At 42.3% G+C, this 19,918-nt stretch overlaps 1 protein-coding gene across 3 annotated transcripts in view; it reads left to right on the top strand.

Moving 5' to 3' along the window:
- LOC308326445 (UPF0547 protein C16orf87 homolog) overlaps nucleotides 1-19,490 on the top strand; it is a 19,907-nt gene extending 417 nt beyond the window's left edge. The window contains exons 2-6 of one of the 3 annotated variants that reach the window (XR_013965093.1): nucleotides 479-544; nucleotides 1,350-1,507; nucleotides 9,898-10,077; nucleotides 15,545-15,897; nucleotides 15,994-19,490. Coding sequence is in view for 1 of the 3 variants with exons in the window: in XM_080779331.1 (XP_080635457.1) it covers nucleotides 1,372-1,507; nucleotides 9,898-10,077; nucleotides 15,545-15,663 (435 nt within the window). In the remaining 2 variants the exon portion in view is untranslated. Of the gene's footprint in view, nucleotides 1-478; nucleotides 545-1,349; nucleotides 1,508-9,897; nucleotides 10,078-15,544 lie in introns of all 3 variants that reach the window. The other 2 variants (XR_013965094.1, XM_080779331.1) reach the window with 2 other exon arrangements.
- The last annotated feature ends 428 nt before the right edge of the window (nucleotides 19,491-19,918 follow it).

The raw sequence follows: 19,918 nt of genomic DNA, 5'->3' as shown, positions 1-19,918 counted from the left end.
CAGTGTAACAGAGTTAAATAGTTAGTTAAATTGAGTTGTTCATTTGCCCCTTATTGAGCAGTACCAGACATTGTTTTGTTGTTGCAAACTAAGATATAATAGCACTTTGGTTCACTGCATATCACACTGTTTGTCCTAGTGGTGTTCCCGTAGCTGCCGCTCTGTATGTCCTAGCGGTGTTACCATAGCTACCTCAGTGGATTCCGTGTTCCTATGAGGTGAGGCGGCTCTTTGAAAACGCTGTGATGTTATTTTATGTTTTTGTTATGAAAGAGTGTTCATTTCAGCTGTAAATTGAAGCATACAGTGTCTAATATACATATGACGTTGGGTCATTATGATAATATTATCTGAGAGCAATTAATCTTTTTGTAAACAGCTTTTGGTTTATCACGGGGACTAGTGATGACGTCACGCAGTGTTATTCTTTTTGCACGAAAATAAAGTGAGTTTACTGTTTGTGTTGTGTTGCCCACAGACAGTCTGAGGAAGCAGTGGACCAGTTCCAACTACAAATATGTGTTTTATTTGTCTGTTCTTACAGGTATGTGCTATATATATATTGTACCAACTATAACTTGTTATAATTTAATGTTTTGATGGTAGTTCTTCTGTGATTGCAAACTCAATGTTGAGCCCAGTATGCTGCTATGGTATTCTTATTTCAATATTGTATTTGTATTAAAGACCTCTTATAATAAAATTAAAACATGTATTAGACAGAGGCTAATGTTATTGGTTAGGCAAAAAGTATTGGACAGATAAGCTACTGTTATTGGTCAGGTTAAAAAAAGAGTGTTCAATAGCAGACCTAAAAGCACTACAAGCTTGAAAAATAGCAGATCTACAAGCTCATAGCGCACCACCGAGTGGCGCGCTACGAGCTTGTAGGTCTGCTATTTTTTTAAACTGTCAGGATTTAAGACATTTTTGGAATCTGATCTCAGGTCAAAATGCATTAAAGAACCACCATTCTTCCGTGCGTATCATCTCTTTATAATAATACAAAATATATACAGGTAGGAAACAAAAACAACAAAAGGGGGAATTTACTCACGACCCATACAAATTGGTGTGCGACCCGCATATGGGTCCCTGTTTTGGGAAACTAAGGAATAGGGTTTGATAAGCTCACTGACTTTAATGGAACATTAATGGAACATCTGCACTCTTAAGAGTGCAGATGGACCCATATCCATGTGTTCATGTGTACATTAACCCGTGAGGGTCCATTTGGTTCAAAACTATCACTCATTATCCTTTCCTTTCCTTTGTTTAAATAACAATGCAGGATAACACATCGAAGAAGGTAAACTCATGAGCTACGTGTCCTCTCTCCCTCTCACCAGACACGGAGACATGTGACTACGGATGGCACAAGTTCCAGGGTCACTGCTACGCTACTTCCCCACCAGGAAGAGCTGGGACGCGGCCGAGAGGGAGTGTCGTGTCCATGGGGCCCACCTGACCAGCCTGCTGTCCCACGAGGAGCAACACTACGTCAACCGTACGTCCCACAAACGCTAATATGGTATCCGTTTCGGGTTCTTGGAAACGCCCCCCAGCCACTGCGCTAGTTTGACTGAGGTTAGGTTTAGGTATGCTTTACTGAGGTTAGGTTTAGGTATAGTTTTACTGAGGTTAGGGTTAGGTATAGTTTTACTGAGGTTAGGTTTAGGTATAGTTTTACTGAGGTTAGGGTTAGGTTTAGGTATAGTTTTACTGAGGTTAGGTTTAGGTATAGTTTTACTGAGGTTAAGGTTAGGGTTAGGGTTAGGTTTAGGTATAGTTCTACTGAGGTTAGGGTTAGGTTTAGGTATAGTTCTACTGAGGTTAGGGTTAGGTTTAGGTATAGTTTTACTGAGGTTAGGGTTAGGTATAGTTTTACTGAGGTTAAGGTTAGGGTTAGGTTTAGGTATAGTTTTACTGAGGTTAAGGTTAGGGTTAGGTTTAGGTGTAGGCTGTCAATCACAGCGACTGGCCAGTCACAGCGCACCATTTACTCAAATGCGAAACGGGAACCATATCAGCCCCACAAACAGTTGCTCTTTAAACCTTTGCATGCGTTGTCTTCGGGTCAAAAAGACTGGCCGCCAGCATGTTTACCATCAAAAGAATAAAAACAAATAGTCATGTTCTTTTGTAAATGAACTCCCTCCTTGATCATGCTATGGCTTCACGCGAAAGCATTAACCCATTTAGACCTGAGTTAAAAAACATTCACTTTGAAAGAATATATATACAAAGATTTGCGCCGCATTCTTATGATTTTTCAAAAGCAGCAGACCTACAAGCTCGTAGCGCGCCACTCGGTGGCGCGCTATGAGCTTGTAGGTCTGCTATTTTTTCAATACATAAATTATAACACAATGTTTAAAACACCAAAAGGGGTTAAAAGTAGCAGATCCAAAATCTCGAAACGCGTCAATGAAGCAACACGTTTTCAGCTTGTCCATCTGCCATACTTTTGAATTTGAGTCCCACGAAATGTTTTCGGACATTTCCACTCGACAGAGACGATTATAATAGTTATAACGGTACAAACTCCTGAATAGGGGAAACACGGTCATGTTATCTCAGGAAGAATGATTCATGTGTACTGTAGAAAATGCTACTCTCTCTCTCTCTCTCTCTCTCTCTCTCTCTCTCTCTCTCTCTCTCTCTCTCTCTCTCTCTCTCTCTCTCTCTCTCTATTGTCTCTCTTCTCTCTTATTTGTGAGAGTGAAAAGTCCTAAAAAGGGCCCAGTGTAAAGTGTTGTGTTTGGCTGGCACTAGGTCTGGGGCAGGACTACCAGTGGATCGGCCTCAACCATAAGATGTTTGACAACGACTTCCGGTGGACCGACGGCAGCCACATGGTGAGACACACACACACAGACACGCACGCACGCACGCATGCGCACGCACGCACGCACGCACCGCTAGACTGTATATAGACGCCGCTAGACTGTATACAGACGCCGCTAGACTGTATACAGACGCCGCTAGACTGTATACAGACGCCGCTAGACTGTATACAGACGCCGCTAGACTGTATACAGACGCCGCTAGACTGTATACAGACGGTGCTAGACTGTATACAGACGCCGCTAGACTGTATACAGACGCCGCTAGACTGTATACAGACGCCGCTAGACTGTATACAGACGCCGCTAGACTGTATACAGACGCCGCTAGACTGTATACAGACGGTGCTAGACTGTATATAGACGGTGCTAGACTGTATACAGACGGTGCTAGACTGTATACAGACGGTGCTAGACTGTATATAGACGGCGCTAGACTGTATACAGACGGTGCTAGACTGTATATAGACGGTGCTAGACTGTATACAGACGCCGCTAGACTGTATACAGACGCCGCTAGACTGTATACAGACGCCGCTAGACTGTATATAGACGCCGCTAGACTGTATACAGACGCCGCTAGACTGTATACAGACGCCGCTAGACTGTATACAGACGCCGCTAGACTGTATATAGACGCCGCTAGACTGTATACAGACGCCGCTAGACTGTATACAGACGCCGCTAGACTGTATACAGACGGTGCTAGACTGTATACAGACGCCGCTAGACTGTATACAGACGCCGCTAGACTGTATATAGACGCCGCTAGACTGTATACAGACGGTGCTAGACTGTATACAGACGCCGCTAGACTGTATACAGACGCCGCTAGACTGTATACAGACGCCGCTAGACTGTATATAGACGGTGCTAGACTGTATACAGACGCCGCTAGACTGTATACAGACGCCGCTAGACTGTATATAGACGGTGCTAGACTGTATACAGACGCCGCTAGACTGTATACAGACGCCGCTAGACTGTATACAGACGCCGCTAGACTGTATATAGATGGCGCTAGACTGTATACAGACGGTGCTAGACTGTATATAGACGCCGCTAGACTGTATATAGACGCCGCTAGACTGTATACAGACGCCGCTAGACTGTATATAGACGCCGCTAGACTGTATACAGACGGTGCTAGACTGTATATAGACGCCGCTAGACTGTATACAGACGCCGCTAGACTGTATACAGACGGTGCTAGACTGTATACAGACGCCGCTAGACTGTATACAGACGGTGCTAGACTGTATATAGACGCCGCTAGACTGTATACAGACGCCGCTAGACTGTATACAGACGCCGCTAGACTGTATACAGACGCCGCTAGACTGTATACAGACGCCGCTAGACTGTATATAGACGCCGCTAGACTGTATACAGACGCCGCTAGACTGTATATAGACGCCGCTAGACTGTATATAGACGCTGCTAGACTGTATATAGACGCCGCTAGACTGTATATAGACGCTGCTAGACTGTATATAGACGCCGCTAGACTGTATACAGACGCCGCTAGACTGTATACAGACGCCGCTAGACTGTATACAGACGGTGCTAGACTGTATACAGACGCCGCTAGACTGTATACAGACGCCGCTAGACTGTATATAGACGCCGCTAGACTGTATACAGACGCCGCTAGACTGTATACAGACGCCGCTAGACTGTATACAGACGCCGCTAGACTGTATACAGACGCCGCTAGACTGTATATAGACGGTGCTAGACTGTATACAGACGCCGCTAGACTGTATACAGACGCCGCTAGACTGTATATAGACGGTGCTAGACTGTATACAGACGCCGCTAGACTGTATATAGACGGTGCTAGACTGTATACAGACGCCGCTAGACTGTATACAGACGCCGCTAGACTGTATACAGACGCCGCTAGACTGTATACAGACGGTGCTAGACTGTATATAGACGGTGTTAGACTGTATACAGACGGTGCTAGACTGTATACAGACGGTGCTAGACTGTATATAGACGCCGCTAGACTGTATACAGACGGTGCTAGACTGTATATAGACAGTGCTAGACTGTATACAGACGGTGCTAGACTGTATACAGACGGTGCTAGACTGTATATAGACGGTGCTAGACTGTATACAGACGCCGCTAGACTGTATATAGACGCCGCTAGACTGTATATAGACGCTGCTAGACTGTATATAGACGCCGCTAGACTGTATACAGACGCCGCTAGACTGTATATAGACGCCGCTAGACTGTATATAGACGCCGCTAGACTGTATACAGACGCCGCTAGACTGTATACAGACGCCGCTAGACTGTATACAGACGGTGCTAGACTGTATACAGACGCCGCTAGACTGTATACAGACGCCGCTAGACTGTATACAGACGCCGCTAGACTGTATACAGACGCCGCTAGACTGTATACAGACGCCGCTAGACTGTATACAGACGCCGCTAGACTGTATACAGACGCCGCTAGACTGTATACAGACGCCGCTAGACTGTATACAGACGCCGCTAGACTGTATACAGACGGTGCTAGACTGTATATAGACGGCGCTAGACTGTATATAGACGGCGCTAGACTGTATATAGACGCCGCTAGACTGTATACAGACGCCGCTAGACTGTATACAGACGGTGCTAGACTGTATACAGACGGTGCTAGACTGTATACAGACGGTGCTAGACTGTATACAGACGCCGCTAGACTGTATACAGACGGTGCTAGACTGTATACAGACGGTGCTAGACTGTATACAGACGGTGCTAGACTGTATACAGACGCCGCTAGACTGTATACAGACGCCGCTAGACTGTATACAGACGCCGCTAGACTGTATACAGACGCCGCTAGACTGTATACAGACGCCGCTAGACTGTATACAGACGCCGCTAGACTGTATACAGACGCCGCTAGACTGTATACAGACGCCGCTAGACTGTATACAGACGGTGCTAGACTGTATACAGACGCCGCTAGACTGTATACAGACGGTGCTAGACTGTATATAGACGCCGCTAGACTGTATACAGACGCCGCTAGACTGTATACAGACGCCGCTAGACTGTATACAGACGCCGCTAGACTGTATACAGACGCCGCTAGACTGTATATAGACGGTGCTAGACTGTATATAGACGCCGCTAGACTGTATACAGACGCCGCTAGACTGTATATAGACGGTGCTAGACTGTATACAGACGCCGCTAGACTGTATATAGACGGTGCTAGACTGTATACAGACGCCGCTAGACTGTATACAGACGCCGCTAGACTGTATACAGACGCCGCTAGACTGTATACAGACGGTGCTAGACTGTATATAGACAGTGCTAGACTGTATACAGACGGTGCTAGACTGTATACAGACGGTGCTAGACTGTATATAGACGGCGCTAGACTGTATACAGACGCCGCTAGACTGTATACAGACGGTGCTAGACTGTATATAGACAGTGCTAGACTGTATACAGACGGTGCTAGACTGTATACAGACGCCGCTAGACTGTATATAGACGGTGCTAGACTGTATACAGACGCCGCTAGACTGTATATAGACGCCGCTAGACTGTATATAGACGCCGCTAGACTGTATATAGACGCCGCTAGACTGTATACAGACGCCGCTAGACTGTATATAGACGCCGCTAGACTGTATATAGACGCCGCTAGACTGTATACAGACGCCGCTAGACTGTATACAGACGCCGCTAGACTGTATACAGACGGTGCTAGACTGTATACAGACGCCGCTAGACTGTATACAGACGCCGCTAGACTGTATATAGACGCCGCTAGACTGTATACAGACGCCGCTAGACTGTATACAGACGCCGCTAGACTGTATACAGACGCCGCTAGACTGTATACAGACGCCGCTAGACTGTATACAGACGCCGCTAGACTGTATATAGACGGTGCTAGACTGTATACAGACGCCGCTAGACTGTATACAGACGCCGCTAGACTGTATACAGACGCCGCTAGACTGTATACAGACGCCGCTAGACTGTATACAGACGGTGCTAGACTGTATATAGACGGCGCTAGACTGTATACAGACGGTGCTAGACTGTATATAGACGGTGCTAGACTGTATATAGACGCCGCTAGACTGTATACAGACGCCGCTAGACTGTATATAGACGGTGCTAGACTGTATACAGACGCCGCTAGACTGTATACAGACGCCGCTAGACTGTATACAGACGGTGCTAGACTGTATATAGACGCTGCTAGACTGTATACAGACGGTGCTAGACTGTATATAGACGCCGCTAGACTGTATACAGACGGTGCTAGACTGTATATAGACGCTGCTAGACTGTATACAGACGGTGCTAGACTGTATATAGACGCCGCTAGACTGTATACAGACGCCGCTAGACTGTATATAGACGCCGCTAGACTGTATATAGACGCTGCTAGATTGTATATAGACGCCGCTAGACTGTATACAGACGCCGCTAGACTGTATATAGACGGTGCTAGACTGTATACAGACGCCGCTAGACTGTATACAGACGCCGCTAGACTGTATACAGACGCCGCTAGACTGTATACAGACGCCGCTAGACTGTATACAGACGCCGCTAGACTGTATACAGAAAGAAAATCAGCAATCACCATATAATTAATGGTGCAAAGAAAACACTTATCCACCATAGACCCTATGGTTAGTCGACTGGAATCCCTCTGGGCTCTGCAGCACTAGTAGCCGGTCAGCGAGCTCAAAATGCACCACAGATCTGCTGTTTTAGCTGAATGTTAACAGTGTGGTTAACAGCTGAGCTACAAAGTCAAAGTGGGATACTTTGATGACTTCCTTTTGATGTATGTTGGGTTGTTAAAAGAAACCAAACATGAATCAAAGAGTCAAGCATCTTTAGGGGGATGTCTTGAATGATTCTATGCGCAAGCACTTCTTCAATACAAATATTTCAAACAAGGTAACTAGGATACCAGGTAAACATCAAACCTAGCATCTCTCTAAACAACATCTAAATAACAGTATAATAGTATACATGTGTGTATACTATGATAGTGTTAACTTATCACGTGGAAACGGGATGGGAAACCTTTCCATGCTATGGCTTGGGGAGAAAATGAGGAACAATAGCTCCCTGTGACACGTACAGGCACACACACGCACACTTCTCCTTTTCCCCTGTAACAGAAGGAGGAAATAAATATTACTGTTGGTCTCTTTTTCTCTCTCTCTCGAATTAACGTCCTTGTCTAGTTTAGACTTAATATTGACATCCGGGCACGATCTAACTTGGTGAAATGAGAATCAATCTGTATAGGTCGACACAGAGTGGGTCTGCTGTTATTCAAGGATGTTTAACTTTAAACATCCCATTGTTGAATTGTGCAGGGCAGCAAAGTGATGGCATTCCACACAATGGGGAGTGGTTACAGGCTATTGATTACTAGTCTGAGTAGAGTACTTACTGAGTAGTTGTCAGTCGATGTAGGCCCGACACAATTATTACATAATCTCCATTCTCCTGTGAGCATGTACATACTGTAGATCGGATGTTCTGCTATTTTTGAAACGTTTTGAAAGTATACAATTATTTAATATAATATGGCCATAGAAGTACATTATTGTTTGTCATATCTGCCCCGTGCACGTTTTTGTTTACAAAGCCTAAAAAAGGCAAACGGAAATGCAAGTTTAGTTTGTATGTTCCCATTTTCGATGCCAAATACATTATGAATATATATATACATATAGTTACATTATGAATCACAGTTACCATATTTGTATGGTATGTCAACTAGGATAGGGGTGCTGAACGTTTTGGGCTGGGGACCCCCCGGGAAATGCTTTGGCCATGTCTCGCGACCCCCGCCCCCCTTCCCCCAATACAAATTGACCACTTTTTTGACCCCCAGGGGTTAACTGGGGACAGGGAGGAACTCCTTATATGGTCAGCACACTCTATAGTAGAGAGGATTATCACAACAAAACAAACAAATAAGTGATATTTGAATTAAGTGAAATCACTGACTCTACCTTTAAGGAAAGTTATGCATGTACTATAATGTACTATGTGAACTCTTAATTTCCATTTTTCAGCCAATCTGTTGCAAAAACAATAACCTGGGGACCCCCAAATTAATTTGGCGAGCCCCAGGTTGAGAATCCCTGAACTAGGAAGCAGGTTTTTTTTTTTACAAGGTATATTATTAAGGTGCTCCTACAAAATGTAATTGTTTTGCATAAATATGACTGCAACCGTCATCCACCCATCCATTCATCAAATGAGACAGAAATGAAATTCTGCTGTCGTAGAGACCCACAGACTCTGCTGTGTGATTCATATTTGACTGGGGCCAGTTTCGAATTCTAGATCATCACTATTAAATCATCCCTTGCATGTTTTAATTTAAAACTAAGTATATCTGTGTTTCCCTGTACCGGCCATGTCCATCCTGTTTACAGTTCAACAGTTCAGCCCTGCAGCACTCTGCTCTATTATGAAATTAGGCAATCTCTCTCTCTCTCTCTCTCTGTTGAAATTAATGTAATTATTTTAAATGGGCTTTACTGAAATGGGAAACATACGTTGACATAATAAGCAGAGCTGTGTCACATTGGAACATTGCATTCAAATAAACTATGCCATGTAGAAAATAATGTAAAAAAAAAAGTAGCTTAAAAAAGACCAACCAAAAATGTATAGCCTTTGCTGTTAAAAAATACTACACTCATACATGCATAGTTTGCATACATCATATTTATGCAAGCATAACCTGGATTTTTTTTAAATATATTTACATTGTTCAAATGTAATGAAATGTCTTTCTCTCTGTCTCACTTTGACTCTCTCTATCTCTATCTCTTAAAAAGAAATATATATATCCCACGATTTTTTTCACCCAGTGTCAATTATCTAATGTAATCCTGGGCTCTACACTTCCTCTGCCACACTGGGGGGGGGGGGGGCAGCGGACTGACCTCATGCTTCCTTCTATGCATGAGGAGTCCAATCATTTTATACAGTATCTGTGCAGTAAATGCATGCGTTTTCTTCTGTTCTTCAGACAAGTTGGACATAAAACGTAGGAGAACGGAGCGGATTCGCAAAGACCGGATTGACTCCCCGTCGACCAATGACATGGAGAATAGGAGAAGATCCCGGTCCAATAGCCAGTCAGATCCCATCCGTAGAGGGCGTGGCAGACCTAAGACAGTGGGACTGAAGAAGCAGGAAGAAGAGAAAGGTACACAGTTATTTACACAGGACATTTCCGGCCAATTGGCATATTATGTCCATATTTCCTCTTTTTTCCCTTTTTCTTTTCTAAAAAATAATATATTTTATATCTTGTATCACACAAAAGTACCCCTCCCCCTCTCCTATAGGCTAGCCTCGGTCCCAGGCTTACTTATCTGCGAAAAGAAAACCTGGTTGAAAATGGTCATAAGTGTGTTTGTGGGTTTAATAAATATTCGACCAAGGAAAAGTATTAACAAGAACTTGTAAATTAATAATAACTATATTGGATCCATTTGAACACAGGTTAATTTTTTACTGAAAAGTAATGGTTTTGGACATGTACAAGGTTGTCACGGACAGTGACAGCAGGGTAGTTGGTATGAGACTCAGATTGATTGATTGAATAATTTATTAACAGTGTCACCCCCCCCCCCCCCAAAAAAAGCACAGGAAGTACAGTTCTATACCAGGTTCTGCTAAAAGGATTAAACGCAAGAAAGCACTATGGTTTGTTGTTTCCATTGGGGTCCCGTATATTCAATTCATTGAAACATGAAGTGACAGACAAATATACAATACTATGGAAAAAACACAACATTGTATAAATGGGTATTAATCAAAAAGAAGAATATGTACAGTAAACGGTTTCAGCGTTTCTGGTGATATGACTTTTACAGGGGCCTGGGGGGGTGGGGAGACAGAGACACTGTTTGTGTTAAGGGTTAACCGCCTAGAAAGGTCTCCACCAGCAGCAGATTGGTGTGTACATAACAACAGGTGACAACACACTGCTTTGCATGGAGAGTGGAGACCACTCACTTAAACTCTGTCATCACACAAACACAGAAGCCCAAGTGGTGCTCAACCTGTGGGTCAGGACCCTCCAGGTAGGACCTCCCAAATGATTTTGGGGTGGTCCCCACTCCCCAGATGATTAGCTTAATGTGCAACAGCTGGTTTCTCACTCAACCCACCGTAAACAAACCGTAGTATAAGTATAACAGTAGTATAAGTGTATGCAGGGTATCTGGCTGCACATTTCTAAACTGACAATTAATACCCTTTTTAATACAAAATTGTCAAATATTACGTCAGACATTGTGAAAATAGCAGCTCTACTACAAGCTCACAAATCAAATCAAACTGTATTTATATGGCACACAATCAAAGGTTGACCCACGTGCTTCCCGTGGAATGCATCAACAGAGCAAAGCCTTTGCAACAATCACAGGACGGAACAGAATAAAAACACATGACATGGGTGAAAAACAAAGATTCCCCAGTTCAAATGATATGATTATTTGGGCGGTTGATGGGAAAAACCTGTGTTTTGTCTCCTTATTACACAAGTAGGCGTTCACATCTCTGACTCTCATGTGTTTTGTCTAATGTCTAATGTTTGAGTTTGATTTTGGGCTTAAAATGATTGAAACAAGTTTGTTTGAGTGTCGTGGACATTTCAACTGCAGGACAATTAGCAGGACAGTAATTAACAAGTTAACCAGTGCTCTTGCCCATGTTTACATAGTTTCTGCGACAACGGGAGTTGTCATTTTACTAACAAAAGGAGTGCTTCCTATCTCTTCTAGATGCGAATAAATCTGTCTTTTTAACTCTATACACTCCAGATTAGCCTGTCTCTCTCTAGACATGTAATGAGCCGTTTTGTAAACAAATCCCCCTTCCCAGAAACCAATAATTATCCACATAAACATAGTCATGCACATTTATTGTTACATTTTTTATAACCTTATTAGTTCTGTCGCCCAGGTGATGGCTGCTTATTTTAGAAGACATTTGTAGCATCGGCCTCAGGTCTTCAAGGGCCACTTCACCCGTTTTGCAACCAGATCTTATTTTAAAACAGCAAAAAGGGGTTCCAGTCCTGAATGGGTTAATGTTTGGGAGACACTTTCCTGGGGTTTTTAGGTGGGTAATATGTGTTTTTTGATATAGAGCTATATTTATATAGCACATGCATAAAGTGAATGGCAATGAGTGGCAATGTGAGTGGCAAAGTGAGTTTAATGTTGTTTAACGTCATTTAATGCAAGCAGATAGGACATTCCTCCATTTCTGTTTGGATGAACGGTATGGGCTGTCAAGGCCAGAAAATAGTTTTTTGCCACTCAGTAGGCTTTGATTGATTGATTGACATATTTATTAACAGTTTGCAGAATTACAGTACATTTCAAGCACAAACTCAATACAAAGACTGTTAACTGTGAGTGGACGACCCAATTAAGCATTACACTTGTTTACAAGAGGGTCCACCTTGTTCAATTCATCAAAACATTTAGAGACGTACAAATAGACACTTCTATATAGTCAAAGAACAGAACAGGAATTCATCATAAAGGAGGTAAAAAAGGGAAAAGAAACACATACAGTGAGGGGGAAAAGGGGTGGGGAGGTGGGAGGGGGGGATTCAGATTTTACGGGGGCCAGTTTCGAATTGCAGCCGTCCGTAGGTGCCCTTTGAGAGCGGGTTTTGAAGGAGTCAAGGGATTCGCATGTCTTAATGACTGTTGGTAGGGCGTTCCACATTTTTGTGGCATAGGAGCGAAAAGAATGTAGTCCCTTGTTTGTGCCGAGTGCTCCAGTGCCTTTACGTCCTTAGTTCTAACCAAGCAAATAGTGAGGTTTTGTGTGTGTTTAGGTGTCGAGTCATTCACCACAGTGTTGTTAGTTTAAAGCTGCACTCAGCATGCAACATATACTGTCTCTGTCGGGTGGAAACCTCATGTCCAAAATCAGCAAAAATAGCAGTTCTACAAGCTCAAAACACATTGATTTGCACCGCGTTTTGAGCTTGTGGATCTTTGTGGCTTTTGCCTTTTTTATGTAGGGACAGACAGTAGACTGACGGGGGGGAGATGGGGGGGGGGGGGTGACATGCAGTAAGGGCCGTCGGGATCGGGAGTCAAACCCGCGGCACACTGCCAGACTGGGTTACTAGCCAAGGTGCCTGGACCACTGAGCCACGGCCCAGGCCGGATCTGCTACTTTTGATGCTTTTGTGACACTATTGGACCAAGTAGGTTGTTAAAGGTTTCTGGCCAACAGCAATATCCTACCTGGGATTTGAATCTGGGAGACTGGGCCTCCAGCATGACCTCACTTGACCAGCATTTCCTAGTGGATTTATCAACTCCAGTAGGCTACTTATCAATTCGAGACCATGCAATGTAAAATGTCAGTATGTAACTAACCCTTACTAACCCTAACCCTAACTCTAAACCCACTCTTAGCCGGCCACGCAAGTAAACATAATTCCTGCATAACTTCCGGGTATGATGATGATGTCACGCATACCCTCTATTTTAGTATTTCAAAGTGTCTGTGATGTCATGGACACTGTGATGTCATGGACACTGGTCTCACTGCTGGATTTACTACTAATAATAATGCTTTTGTGCACTCACCCCACCTTGTGGATAGGGGGAGGGCTGTCTTGAGCCAAAGTCCAATACCCACAATCTCAGCCACTCGGCTCACTCCAGCATGGTGGTGTTACGGTGAAATTGGTGACCTGCTGAAATACGTGACAATCGTGCAGACATCACATAACGTCAGTGTCCACTCCAAACACAAATCATTGCGGTTTGTTTATTAGTAGAGTTCAACTTTTAACTCATAACTTCGCTTCTAGGGGGGGTCCCTGGAACAACATATTTTCAGATGGGCGTCGGTGGCCAATTACATAATATTTTTGGGGGTCCTTGACATGAAAATGTTTGAGAACATAGAAACGTGGGTTTTTCAGAAAACCTTTCAGGATTTAGAAGACATTTGTAGAATCGTCCTCTGGGTCTAAATGGGTTTAAAATCACTGCACAATTTAGCAGTGGTGTTAATTAACTAAGTAAATTTACTCAAGTATTGTACAGTATTTTTATTATTTTATTGAAGTATTTCCAATTTTCAATTATTTTACTTCTACTCCACTGCATCTCAAAGGCAACTATTGTACTTTTACTCCACTGCAATTATTTGAAAACTTAGTTGCTAGTTACTTTCTAGATGTTCATTATAATTACAAAACCACTTCAGACCTATGCTTTGGCAATTTAATATAGCCAATGCCGTACAAGCTCGTTGTGAGGTTGTAGATCTGCTATTTTCAAACGATTTAAATACATTTTAATTAGTGATGCACCGAATATTCGGCAGCAGAAAATATTCGGCAGAAAATGGCTAAAAATGCATTTTCGGCCTATTCGGTTTCGGCCCCAAATAGGCAGAAAATATATCACCGAATAGTGGATGCAATTAATGCATTCAAAAGAGCTGAATAAATGTTTTATGGACCCATAAGTGATTATTATTTAAGTGAAGTTTTGCATTAACCATTTATTTTGCCATAAATCAGGTAGCTTTAAGGTACGGCCATGACAGCAATGGTAGGAAAAAAGATATATATTATTATTTTCGGATATTCGGTTTTCGGTTTCCGGCGAACTGTTTCCTATATTCGGTATTCGTTTTCGGCCAAGAATTTCACTTTCGGTGCATCCCTAATTTTAATACATTCGTGAAAGAGGACCTCCTGCATAATGAGTATTTTTTTTTAAACTTTTGGCACTTTTAAGTATATTCTGATTCCAATACTTTTGCACTCATTTTGCACTTGTAACAGACAATGGGGTACTGATACTTTCAATCACATGAAACACAGAATGACTAATACTTTAACTGTGAGTGTACTAATGAGACCAAACGGACCGGTATACATGGTACAATTGGTACATGTTGTACTCTCTCACAGTAACAGATGGTTCAATGAAGTGAACAGAAGTGCAGTCGTGTTAACGTGTGTAAACCACATGAACCAGTTTGACTGTGCCAACTTGTCGAACTCACACGTGACCTACTTCACCTCTTCACACCCAAGTGACGGTTGATCTGCCTGCTGTGGCCTGTCTCTTTGAATAGTGGCGTATAAAGGCACTATTTATTTACCGTTTTTAATTAAGTTCTTGCTGTGGTGTGTGTGGGCTGGGCTCTTATTTTCTCCTGGTCGGTAGAATGGGTTGGTTCAGGTTGATTGATTCGACATCTGTCTGTAATAATCCCTCCTTTTCGGTTTATATATATTTGTCCCTTTAAGGGATTATGCTCCCTATCATCAGATTTATGATGGATAATTTGTTCTTTGTTAATGTGTAGGACTTTAACATAGGCTTGTTAGAAGACAACTGACCTTATTTGCAAAAATGTTGTTCAGTTCGGAAATGCTGCTTTAAATCACCAAATCACAAGAAGTGAATAAAAAATGATGGCATGTTCTTAAAAAGTATCATCATACAGGCCATTACTAAACCGTTTCAATTAATGTTCACTTCCTGGCCTGGCTTGGCTGCGTTTGGCCATCTAAAAGCACAAAGTACAATAAGGTTTTATGTTCCTTTTAAAATAATGATGTAAAATGATGACCCGATAGCTAATCCATGTTCTATTCCCGTCCACAGAGAAACAAGAAAAGGAAGTGGACATCTATGCTAACCTGTCTGACGAGAAGGCCTTCGTGTTCTCCGTGGCCCTGGCTGAGATCAACCGAAAGATCCTGGGACAAAGACTCATCCTATGAACACGCCCCGTGCCCCCGGGGAAACACTGTACCTGTAGGATGGGCCAAAAGAGAACCTTTTTTAGACTCCGCCGTCGACATGAGAAGAACACGTGACCAACCCAACATGATACGTGGGTCGTCGGGCGGAAGCTGATCTTTGATCTTTTCTTGAAGACCTTTTTCTTTTCAGTGGTTATGGCTGAGGCCTGGGTGAAAGGGGGCGGAGCGAGAGACTCGAGACTAAAGGGAGTGGTTGTTCAGATGGTGTTAGCGTCATGTTATGCTTTAGCTATTGAAAAATAGCAGATCTACAAGCTCATAGCGCGCCACCGAGTGGCGCGCTACGAGCTTGTAGGTCTGCTATTTTTTGAAAAATCGAAGAGCGACTGACATTTTTTAGAATCTGATCTCGGGTCAGAATGGGTTAATCGGACCAGTGTGTGTCCAGTGGAAACCTCGTATGAATCTGATCTCAGGTCAGAATGGGTTAAAAGCGTTGTGTGTGTATGCGCCGTGCACACAGCCCCACCGACCCACAGAGCGTTGTAGCTTTGTTATGAACTATAAATGCCCCCAGAGATGTTATGTTATAGCTCACGGAGAAAAGACCTGTGATTCCAATGTGCTGCCAGTTCAATTGATATGAATCCGTATGTGATTTTGTAGACTTAAAAACCCAATATTTAGTTGACCGGTGCTGGGGCGGATATCCCCAATATCATATAAAATCTGTGGAAAAATACAGATTCCACTGGGCGCCATATAGCGTTGGCTTCGAGCTGCGGCCGCACCTGATCGCGGCCTAGTGCTTGTGATTCCACCGGAAGCTCTTTTTGTGAGAAAGATTGTCATATTGACATAATCCACCAGTCATAATATCTAAGCTTAAAGGCACACCAAAATATCTGTCCTGTCCCATCAGGGCTCTATATTAGGGGCCCCCTTCCTGTTTTTGCCTTACACTATAAATATCTTCGAAAATAGCCCATAATAATAATATGCAAGCTCACAACATGTCTACAGATCATCTATTTTTGCCAGATGTTCACACCACAGAATAGAGACGAGGATAAATCAACTCCCATGAAGAGCATTCGATGCCTTTCCCAACGTTTCATCCTCTATGAAATCTATCAAGGTCCACAAACGTTGGCGTGACTGGAGACCTCTTTGCTTGGCTGTTTCGGAGCGCAGTATTCTCTTTTCAGATAGAAGCGAAGTGAAGCTGCTGTGCATTAAATTCTACAGCGAGTGAACTTTTATATGGCCAAGTGTGGCTTAACACCCAGAGAGAGACTTGTCATATTTAGGGATGTGGAAATCGTTCATTTCTATTGATACTGATTCCGCTAAGGATACCTGCTTATCAGTCCCCCCTATCAATACTTTTCTATCATTTGGTGGAATGATGGGAATTAAAAAAAAACAAAAAAACAGGAATGTATAGCTTTTTTGTATTTCTTTATTTAAATTAAGTTGTTGAATGTTAAATAATATGTTTGGCCTATCATTACAATACTAGACATTCCAAATATTCTACCGAAACCGAAAAATGTGCTAAATATTGAACAAACTGGTTTATGGTTGCCCGAGTCTCTTGTTCTCACACTGGCATAGACTGATGCATGTACTGTTGTCATTGTTAGGCATTAGGCAACGCTGAACCAGAGCTTGTAGATGATGTGTTCTCTTTGGATGTTACACCGGTGTTGCGTTGCTTTGATATCGGTGTGTTCAACTGATTTCAAAAACTCGGTTAGACAATTGATAAGCAAAATCCTTAATAGAACCAGCTTCCCATCCCTGGTCCAGTCATATTTGAACCAGTTGCATCCATCAAGTTGATCTGATATGCTTGGCTGCGTTCACAGTGTTTTTTTGTCTCTTCTGAGCAGCAGTGTATGTTTTGAATAGATTTAGCCGATTAAGACCTGAGGTCGATTCTACAAAATGCCTTCTGAATCCTATGTTGCTACAGTATATATCGTTGCTGTCGGGCAGAAACCTCTTATCTCCATATTGTAACATTTTGTGTTTTTTTTTGTAAGTTAATGCCTTACTTTGATCATACTACAGTGTGTCACACAAAAGCATCGTGAATCTTGGACATATGAGGTTTCCACCCAACAGAGACGATGCTTTCCTGGTTTCAGTGGTTTTAAATGGGAACGCTGTGTGTTTCTGCTATGTTGAAAACGCCAGTGGTGTGATGAGCTGACCGTCTTGTTCTGAATCCGTGCTTCGCGATCACAGTCTATTTTGTATCTGGTCGCAGAGAGTTGGGATATTTTCAACTTGTGCGTTAACATTGATGAGCGTTTTAGAAGAGGACCGTGCCCGTCCAGCTGTGGAGAAAAAAAATGCTTTGGTGGACACAGCCTTTCAGTTTGTTGATCTCCTCATCTCAGAATACTAACTGTGCTACCAAAATATGTCATTATTCCACCTGAAGCCTGGGAAATGTTAGGAACTACAGGAATATAAAAATGCATCTATCGTTTTTTTTAAATGATAGGCATTCTTGTTACACGGTATTATCTTGTCAGTGATCTCAAGCAAACGGTAAAGATAGGTGATAGTACTGTACCTGCTCAATACTTGACTACCATTTGCTTTACAATCAATGTTTATATTCACATGCACGGTCATTATAACATTTCCCAGCCCATTGAAAGAGACCTCCTGCACCGTCAAAACGGCCACCTTTCAGGAATGTGGAAAAAAAAGAACCTGTGTTCCTTCTCATTTTTATTGGTTCAATATTTATAAAAGGTACCCATACCACTTTCAACCTAACGTCTATTTTGGGCATGTCATTATGGTTGGAAATTTGAAAAAAGAAAGTTGAACATTTGTCAAAAACAATGTCATGATATGCCCACAATGGCATATGAATTGTAAAATTGCGTATTAACTGTATTCTCAAGACACACGGTTAGACAGCAATGATATGCAGACTATTTAAATTATATATATATAATATGTGAATAATTTTACTTTGTCCTGGATATAGTCAGAAATAAAGCCCAATGTATTTTGTCGTACGGCTGTGTTGCAACTTAGCAAGAAGATAGCAGATCTACAAGGCATGTAACTAGCACAATGACCTTTTCAGATTTTTTTTTGTTTTTGTCGTACGGCTGTGTTGCAACTTGCACGCCGAAGATAGCAGATCTACAAGGGATGTAACTAGCACAATGTCCTTTTCAGAATGCATGCCCCTTGGGTTGTGCAATGCCTGTCGTGCTCCTTGCCAGTACTTTGAGGAAAACTCTGTCCAAATGCAATCAATTCAAACAATACTTTCAATATGTGTTTAAAAGAAAAAGGATGGGACAACAGCTAATGATGTCCTTTGGAACAGTTTTTACAAAAACTGAATCGAAAGGCATGTGTGATTTTAAATTGAGCAAACCAAATATTACATTTGCTTTTGTGTGTGCACTGCTTTTAAATACTTAAGCTCTATTTAAAGAATATGACCTATATCTACAATGTGATTGCAACAACAAAGGTATATTTTTTTGAAATGTTTTTACACGTTTTGCCTACAGTAACAGTATATGACATGCACAAAATAGAGACGTAAGGGTTAAAGTGTATAAGCACAGATGGCCGTGAAAGGAGCTTGTTTTGATTGGTTATTCCCATGTAGCAACCTGTACCTTACATTCAGTGGCTGGTGTGTAACGTCGGGTAACCTATGATGTAACATCAGGTTAACCCATGATTTAAACTTGTTCCAGTGTTGCTGAATACTGTAACTATTCAACTGTAATACTGAGACACATTTTTGTTGATATGAAAGAACTTGTCCTCAAATAAATTATTATTGGTAGAATAAATTGTGTGTGTGTTTGAGAAAGAGAGATAGAGAGAGAGAGTGATACTACAAAGACGATGTGTGATATCGTCAGATGAACATAATGGCATTTTAATATGTATTTGTGTAAATCATAGGTGTAAAAACGTGCATACTAGGTTCGGTTGCATGATTGCCATCTGCTGGGGAAAATTATGTAGGGCAGCCAAACGAGACAGACTGGATCATAAGAGCTTCTTTATTTGGATGTGATTAAGGCCGTGAGCCAGACCCAGACGCATTGTTGATTTATGGCACATTAGTTTATAGATATATTTATCGATCATGTGACCAAATAATGATGAGGAAGACGTTAACTGTAAAGGTAAGCACCAGAACCACGTGGTAGTTAGACATGTCCAAAGTCTATGATAACTGTAGAAGCCATTTTACTGTGTTTTGTATTTTCTG

Source organism: Protomyctophum bolini (genome assembly GCF_963924005.1).
Source record: "Protomyctophum bolini genome assembly, chromosome: 1".
NCBI lineage: Eukaryota > Metazoa > Chordata > Actinopteri > Myctophiformes > Myctophidae > Protomyctophum > Protomyctophum bolini.
This window is presented reverse-complemented; position numbering and strand designations above follow the sequence as displayed.